Genomic DNA, 9,189 nt, shown 5'->3' on the forward strand with positions numbered 1-9,189 from the left:
CTTGTGGATAAAACTTTTTCATATCCTCATGCTGCTAGACTGAGTAAATTGCATTAGGACAACCTGAAAAGCTGTGGCTCAAATGATATTTGAGGCTTTGCTGTATTTGTCCCTGTTATTGCATATATTGTTTTGTCTTGCAGTTGTTCCTCAAAACCTCTTTTGAACCTGAGGCACGTAATAGGGTTGCCATATTGCTTTTATATCACCTCGTGGCAAATAGAAGGGGAAGAAATGGAGGCAGTGAGAGATTTTACTTTCTTGGGCTCCATGATCACTGTAGATTGTGACAGCAGCCATGAAATTAAAAGACGCCTGCTTCTTGGGAGAAAAGCAATGACAAACCTAGACAGCATCTTAAAAAGCAGAGACATCACCTTGCCAACAAAGGTCCCTACAGTTAAAGCTATGGTTTTCCCAGTAGTGATGTATGGAAGTGAGAGCTGGACCATAAAGAAGGCTGATCGCCGAAGAATTGATGCTTTTGAATTATGGTGCTGGAGGAGACTCTTGAGAGTCCCATGGACTGCAAGAAGATCAAACCTCTCCATTCTTAAGGAAATCAGCCCTGAGTGCTCACTGGAAGGACAGATCCTGAAGCTGAGACTCCAGTACTTTGGCCACCTCATGAGAAGACTCCCTGGAAAAGACCCTGATGTTGGGAAAGATGGAGGGCACAAGGAGAAGGGGACGACAGAGGACGAGATGGTTGGATAGTGTTCTCAAAGCTACCAGCATGAGTTTGACCAAGCTGTGGGAGGCAGTGGAAGACAGGAGTGCCTGGTGTGCTCTGGTCCATGGGGTCATGAAGAGTTGGACACGACTAAACAACAACATTGCTTTTTTAAGGAAGACCCCCAAATTGTTGAGCTTTTTAAAAACAAAAACACCAAACAAGTGCAGTTTTTCAATTGACTTTCGTAAGATCCAGGACAAAGCGCTACATTTCTGAAATTCCCCCTGGACATCATTTCTGCCTTTTAAGTTCCTCTTAAAAGCTTGAGTGATCCCTGTTGTGGGGATTTATCCCCCACTCCCATTTTAGAACATTTGTTCACCAGAGCAGTGTGCCAAGAATAATTTCTGTACAAGTGTCATACCTTTCAGACTAGGAAAGAATGCCAAATGCCACGTTGTAAAAACCTGGGAATAACTTTGATCCCATGCACACTGCTATACATTTAAAGCTCATTTTTGCCACCTTAGCTGTCATCCCTGAGAATCAAGGAACTGCCATTATTCACCCCTAACAGCTATAACTCCCAGCAGCCTTAAGAAACTACAATTTCCAGGAGTCTTTTGAAAAGTAATGACTGTTAAAGCAGTATAAATCTGCTTTAAACGTATGGTGCGGGTGTGACCTTTGATTTAACTCAAGTGTTTAACTTCTAAATAAATGCTACTTCTGAAAAGTTTAAACATTCTGGAATCCCCTAAGTGGAAGTAAATGACGATACAGAATGTGGGGAATGCCTGTCTATATTATTGTTGTTGTTGTTGTTGTTGTTGTTGTTATTTAAATCTCCTGTTTATTTGGGGAAAATTTTCAGAACGCAAAACAGGATATTTGCTTTAGAAAAGCAACAAGATTGTGTGCATCATGTATAGATGGTATACAATACCAGTGCAGTTAAGGGAAATGTACAAAACTAGCTCAAACATGTGTTGGAAGTGTAAGGAAAAGGAGGGGACATTTTATCATATGTGGTGGGATTGTAATGAAAATTTAAAAAATTGGGAAATGATATAAAATGAATTGAAGAAAATGTTCCATCTAACATTTGTTAAGAAACCTGAAGCATTTCTGTTAGGGATTGTAGGAAAAGACCCGCCAAGGAAGTTGAAAAACATCTTCATGTATGCAACAACGGCGCCGAGAGTCTTAATAGCACAAGGATGGAAGAATGAAGAAACCCTGACTAAAGAATTATGGCAAGAGAAACTGATGGACTATGCAGAATTGGCAAAATTGACACATAAACTATGGGACAAGGATAACTGTGACTTTGTAAAGGGTTCCCATTCATCTTTAAAGTATTTAAAGAAGCAACAAAGTGAACTGGACTCCTTGGCAGGTTTTGAATAAACACTCACAAACTTTTTATTGATAATAATCAGTTAGATAAATTAAGGATTTATACAATTTTGTAACATGCAGATAATAGCATTTACAAAGAAACCAGAGATGGGAACTGAGGGAAGTTGGGGGAGGGGGGTTTGTTTTATGGGTGAGGGGAAATGGGGGAATTAAGGATATGTTGTAAGATAATATGTTCCGTTTAAATTCCTAATAAAAAAATATTTTTTTTAAAAAAAAAAGATCGTTTGCATCGATTGCTCAATTAAGTGGAGCAGAGCAATTAAACACAGGTAGCGATTATAAAAAAATATAACTGAAAAAAGCTGTAGTCTTCCTTGAGAAATATGCTCCACCCAATAACAGGATTTATTTCCAAGGAGAAAAGTTCTGGGTCGGGCTGCGTGAGCCTGCCCTGCCAAACTCCCATCCCCACACATAAACCCACCTCTCCGCCCCCGTTTATCCTTTTGGTAAACCGCTTTGAGGTGGGTTGCTGCTGTTGCAACCAAGCGGCGTATAAATCTCAAACAAATATGAATGAATGAAGCGGGCGCCCCGCAGACGCTTCGCGCTCCCGCTCCAATGGTAAACAAGCCACGTTTGGCCTGAGGGAAGCCCGGAGCGGAGCCTCCCGCCCGCCCGCGCTTCTCCCCTCCCCTCCCCGCTCGCCTCGCCTCACCTTGGAGCCGTTTGGTGTCGGGAGGCAACTCGTAGCAGCCCGGCCCCAGGTGGGACGCGGTGCCGCCGACGGTCAAGGTCAAGGCGCGGGGAGCGCGGTCGTACATGCTGCTCGGCGGCCTCCACCACGCGCTCCCGTCGCCATGGCGACCGCAGGCCTAACGCTCCGCCCGGGCCGGCCTTGCCAGGAAAGCCCGGGGCGGCGGCGGCCTCGCCCCTTTCCATCCAACTCCAGCCGTTGCAAAGCCCGCTTCGGTGTCTTCGCGGACTCCCTCCCGTCGCAAAGGGCTGCTTGAACGAAAGATGTCGCATTTTAAGGCTATAAAAAGAAGCTTTCGTTTATATCCAGCCTTTCCTCAGCCCCCAAATACCCTTGAGATTGAAGTAACCAGAAGGAAGGGTGGGGGTTCGGTTGTGTTTTATTTTCCTTGTCTTCATAATAATTACATTTTAAGATTGCTTCATAGCCAAATCCTCCGTAGTTTTTTTTTGTAACTTTATTGCAAGACAATTTACATAGAACAACACAGACAAACAAAAACAATAACCTCAATGACAACAAAACATTAACTAACAACGCATCGTCTAACATCACACACACTTTGGACTTCCAATTCACCTCATTGTGCTTTCTACATATTCTTAACCTTTAAGTATTTCCTGTTATATCTGTTACAAACAACACAGACAAACAAAAACAATAACCTCAATGGCAACAAAACATTAACTAACAACACATCGTCTAACATCACACATACTTTTGACTTCCAATTCACCTCATTCTGCTTTCTACATATTCTTAACCTTTAAGTACAAATCCAGAAAAGTTTCTACATTTATAGTTTTCCTTAATATCAAGATTCAATCTAGACCTGGAGATTTGCATTCTCACAATACTGTATTGTTTTAGATATTCTTTAAATGTTATCCATTCTTTACACACTTTCTGGTTTGAGTTTCCTCTTATTCTCCCAGTCATTTTTGCAAGTTCCAAGTATTCTGTCTGCTTCACCTGCCAGTCAAGCTTCGTAAGAATTGAGTCACATCTCCAGTTTTTTGCTACTAAAATTCTAGCCGCCGTAGTTGCATACCTAAAGATCCTCCATAGTTTTTAGGTACTTTTAGGTGAACATACACTAGGCTGCAGGCACCCTATATAATGTAGTGTTGCACTTTGATTATTCCTCTATAATGGTTCGTGTGTCTTTAGTAGATGCGCAATAGGCAGAAATTCAGTAGGTGGAACCCTTTTTATTTTATTTTCCCCTCTTGTGCTGCTTTTCCATAGGGTGTGTTAAGGGACTGGTAAGCTGGGGGTTGTGTAGGTGAAGTGTGGGGCTCACATCACTTGACACACCTGCTCCGTTGTTCACAGTAAGAAGTTTGGGGTGAAGGAAGCACTGCTGCGTGCACCTGCTTCTTATGGATCAATCCAAACAATCAAGTCAATAGTATGCCATAAACAGAGAAAATGTGCACTGGTCACAGAGCAAAGGTTCGAGATTACTCATACAAGTTAGCCAAGTCACATTGTAAGGTGACCAAGAAGCAAAAAATAAAAATTTGCAGTGGGGTGGGGGCATATACTTCACAATCACTCTTTATAAAGAAACTCTTTCTACAGTCACCCCACTTAACTATTGTAGCCTGCATGTGTGCATGCATGCACACACACACACACACGCATAAAAATTTATTTGTATATATTTAGGCAAAATAAAAGAAATTCTCTATTTCTTACATTTTATTCATTTAGAATGCTTACGCTCTGTTCTATCGCCCACTCAAAGCAGCTCACAAAAAATTGCATGATGCAAATCATATTCAAAATGATTTCCAATATAATCAGAAATAGCATGGTATATGGTTAATTCTTGCAATTCCTGGTCTTCCCTGTCATCACCAGGTAGGAAGTCAACTCTGAGGACATCTGAGGCCAGGGAAGTTGTTGTTAAGATGTACCTTCCTCATCCCATGATGGAGGCAAGTCATTGGCAGTTGCCAGGCAACTGTTCCGATGAAGGCCCTCTGAGTATCTGTTGCATATTTCATCCTAATCTTTGTATAGTGGATAAAGAATTAAATGATGGAGTGCAACATTCTGGAGGGAATAGTGGAGTTATATATACAGTAAAATTGAATTTTTAAGTGCCTGATCTTTAGATTCTACCTCTGCAGAGTTTTTACATTTGCCTCTTGGGGTGGGGGTTACCACCCATCCACACTTATTACAGAGTAATATTTGTAGAATATAACATCTAGGGACTACCTGATCTCAGATGAACCACCACAGGAAATGTGCTTTCTGGTTGCTAGGGAAAAGGAAGGGCAAGCTATAAGTATTCCAATGATTAGAAAATAAGACAGAAGCAGAAAAGGGCACTAGATGGGAAGGGAAATCAGCAGCACTTTGGGATTCTAGGGATTCCTATTTCCTGGTGTCCAAACAATTCACTTAACTATCACAACTCTGACTTCGTACATTAGCACAAAACACTGACAGGCAGGAAGGAGTAGGCAAACTGGCTCATTTCTTTTTTTTAAAAAAATATTTTTTATTAACAGGCCAATCACATCATATTATCACATTGATTCCAAATTACCGTATTTTTCGCTCTATAACACGCAGTTTTTTCCTCCTAGAAAGTAAGGGGAAATGTCTGTGCGTGTTATGGAGCGAATGCCTACGGATGGCAGGGGAATCCGCTGCAGTTGTGAGCAGTCCGTGGCTCTCTTTGAAACTGCAAAGCGGGTGTAAGCGGCTCCTGTCAGCGAGCCGAGCTGGGAGGAGGGAGAGAAGCAGAGCGGGGTTGGCTGCTTTAAAACAACCCCGTGCTCTCTGTCCCTCTCTCCTCCCCACTGAGCTGCTACGTAGCAGCAAAGCTTTTCAGCCAGCCTAGCCAGGAGGAGGGAGAGAAGCAGAGCGGGGTTGGCTGCTTTAAAACAACCCGTGCTCTCTGTCCCTTTCTCCTCTCCACTGAGCTGCTAAGTAGCAGCAAAACTTTTCAGCCAGCCTAGCCGGGAGGAGGGAGAGAAGCAGAGCGGGGTTGGCTGCTTTAAAACAACCCCATGCTCTATGTCCCTGCCTGCAGTTTTTTGCTGTCCGATTTTGGATCAGCCACTGTAGGGGCTGTGTGTGTGTGTGTGTGTGTGTGTGTGTGTGTGTGTGTGTGTGCTTGAGCTATCGTTCTCCTCCTGCTGCTTCCTGTTCACTCTCACAGCGCCCCAGCACTCTCCTGCGACTTTAGGATTGATACTCTGTGTGTGTGTGTGTGTGATCGTTCTCCTTCTCTTGCTTCCCATTCCCAGCCCCTACGCTCTCCTGCGACTATAGGATTGATACTGTGTGTGTGAGAGAGAGGGGGGGGGGATCGTTCTCCTTCTCTTGCTTCCCACTCCCAGCGCCCCTGCCTCTCCTGTGACTTTAGGATTGATACTCTGTGTGTCTGTGTGTGAGAGAGGGATTGTTCTCCTCCTCCTGCTTCCTGTTCACTCCCCCAGCACCCCAGCGACTTTAGCATGGATCCACATGGATCCTCAGGATTTTTGCATTGGGCTACCCCAAACTCACCGTCAGATCACATGTCTGTGGCCACAGCATGAACCACAAAAATCATACATCCACTGTTTTGTTTAGAATATTTTTTTCTTGTTTTCCTCCTCTAAAAACTACGTGCGTGTTATGGTCTGGTGCGTGCTATAGAGCGAAAAATACGGTATACAGCCAAATTTTAAATTTTGTTGGGGGTACCCATACATCAAGCTCAGCTCGAGTCCAAAATAGCATCACTTATCTTACTGCATTAATTAGACAGTTCTGTCCAGTTTGATCCGGACAGTCCTTTATTACTTCCTTTCTCTTCTTGTTGTTATCATAAATCCCTTTCTTTGCGATCTCTGATGATTTTCACAAGCGGGTTAAAAGCTGGCATTCTATGTGGATTTTGTACTCTTCCAAAAATCATATCGATCTGGGACAGCCTCTGTACAACGCTTCCATAAACAAAATTAATCTCCGATCTGTCCTTTATTTTTTTCAGGCTTACCAAATAAATCAAATGAGTCTGGGGGTTCTGTCAGGTCAAACTTACATTCCAGCATTCCTTCTCATTCAAACAATCCTGATTCTCTTCCCCCAGTCCTTCTTCCTCCGGCAAACCTGTCATGGCGAGACGCCATTTTTTAACTGTGTCATAGAAATTTTCCTCTTTTCTCACCATTCTCCAGTCTTCTTTCCTGTTATACTCCGTCCCACATAGTTCTTAAAATCCTGCCTGTGATTCATAGAAACACGACAATCTTGTTTCTATCTGGGGTGAAGGGTTATTAATGTCACATCATGCAGAGAAAAAAAGAGTTTTTTACTCCACCCCCCCCCCTTCGTTCCAAACATACAGTCTCCTTATGGTAATTCATCAGAAGATTTACTTATCCGTCCGTCACTCCCATTAATCAGCAGTCTTATCAGCCAAGCCTTACTTGATGTATGTGCTTTCAGCTTCATTTCCAAACATATGTTTCCAATTATAATTCCAAGCTGCAGCAACCAGCACGTGCTAATTGGAATCGGCATCAGGAAGATCTGACTTCACCGAGGGCCTGTGCCAAGTGTTCAGCACCCCCATCACTCGTTTCAGGGGGTGCATTGTGAACACCGCTGGCAGGACAGTATTCCCCCACATCCTGGGGGAGTTTAGGAAGGCTGCATACTTCCCATAGCAGCCCCTTAGTACCTCGTATGGGTCAGAGAGATGTTATTGTCGGCCATCTTCCAACGCGCCACCTGGTGGCCCCGGCAAACTGGCTCATTTCACAGAAATAACTTGGAGGGGTACCTGCACATTTTGCTTTATGTTTGCTTCATTTTTTTTCTGGGAGGGCTAGAGATTTGCTTTAAAAGAAGAAGAAAAAGGCTGCTTATTGGAACCAAGGTATTTGCAGGTGACATTTCAATTCCTGCACTACAGTATGCTGGTATCACAATGGTAGTTAAGCTGCAATAATCAAAATGCAATCATCTCCATAAATGCAAAAGGGAAGATTTTGTAATCTTAAAAAACCACTCATTCCTCTAATATAGTTTCTAATAAAATGAGAAAATAAAGTAGCACACTTCAGTACTCCAAACAAAGCACTAGGTGGCACCTATTCCCATCATTTTCAGTCAATACTCAGCGCAATTAACTTCCTCCTGTTTCTTTACAGTAATCTACCAGTGCGCTTAAGATGCAGATTAATATCTAAAGCCATCATTTCAATTGTTTAAAGTGAGACTGACTTAGAAAGATAGTATAGTGGCAGAGGGGGGTCCTTAAATCATTGCACGTTGTAGCAAAAATGGCTGCTAGCATGCAGGAATTAAATGAAGCTTGAGCCTGTTTTTAATTAAATCATGAACACTTTTAAGTTCTGTGACTTTAATTCATGTTATGGATTTGTTTACCAGCCATCCAGACCTAAATTAGTACTAATATAACTAATGCATCTAAACAGAAATCTTGGTTTTCCTTAATTATCCTTGTGCCAACATTTCTAATTAAATAGCATCTTTCGCAACATTTTCCTGCTGAGCAAGATTTTCAAACTTTGTCACAATGAACCATTTCAAGGGTAATAATGATCCAGATGGGTAACACAGTAGTGTCGATTATTGCCTTCAGGGCAAGTAGATCAAAGGAAAATATAATAGAAGACTGGGGAATCAAATGTTTGGAGTATTGAGGATTTACTCAGCACACCCTGATGAGGGATTTCACACAGGGAACAATTTGTGAGGCCCCAAAAGTGCATTCCTGGGCAACCAGAGAGGGAGAAATCAAGCATATTATGCAGCTCCTTTCATACCTCCACTTTACCCCCCCCCATTCCTCCTTCCTCCTCCTCCTCAACTACCCCTTGCACTACCCCCATTTCCATTTCTCCCTTTCTCCTATTCTGTAGCCCCTTTTGCACGCACACACACATGTTCACCACTACTCCCTTTTTCCTCCCTCCTCTCTCATTTTTTCAACTCCTCTTTGCAGAGAGACCACCCCATTTACATGCTCCAACCTCTCTCCTATTTTGCAGCCCTCCTACTTCAGCAGATCTCTGTGGCTGTATCTTTTAAGATGAATAGCATCTTAAGAAGACACTTGTTAATTAACTTGTTTAATTAGGGAAGGTTAAGTGATGGGTGCTGTACATATGAGTGATTGCTTGTTAAAACACCCGTTCTAAATTGTTGCATTGAATCTGGAACTTCATGTGGAAGACAACACCTGGTGCTAGGAGTTAAATAACCTTTATATTTCACACATGTGGCAGCAGAAAAACGGAAGAGGAAGAGGTTCGATTAAAGCAGGGATGGAGGGCTTCTTTCTTACAGGCTTGTTTTTGTGAGCAGGCAACTAGCTGGATGGAATTTCCCAAGACTGCCATCAGCTGTGTCC

The 9,189-nt window shown here is 42.8% G+C and overlaps 1 protein-coding gene across 1 annotated transcript in view; it reads right to left on the reverse strand.

Moving 5' to 3' along the window:
* The window catches only part of STPG2 (sperm tail PG-rich repeat containing 2), a 216,481-nt gene extending 213,361 nt beyond the window's left edge, over positions 1–3,120 (reverse strand). Inside the window, exon 1 of the mRNA XM_082238438.1 lies at positions 2,760–3,120. Coding sequence (XP_082094564.1) covers positions 2,760–2,865 — 106 coding nt within the window. The 5' untranslated portion in view covers positions 2,866–3,120. The remainder of the gene's footprint in view (positions 1–2,759) is intronic.
* Positions 3,121–9,189: the final 6,069 nt, after the last annotated feature.

This window comes from Podarcis vaucheri (assembly GCF_965113315.1).
Source record: "Podarcis vaucheri genome assembly, chromosome: 9".
In the NCBI taxonomy this organism is placed as follows: domain Eukaryota; kingdom Metazoa; phylum Chordata; class Lepidosauria; order Squamata; family Lacertidae; genus Podarcis; species Podarcis vaucheri.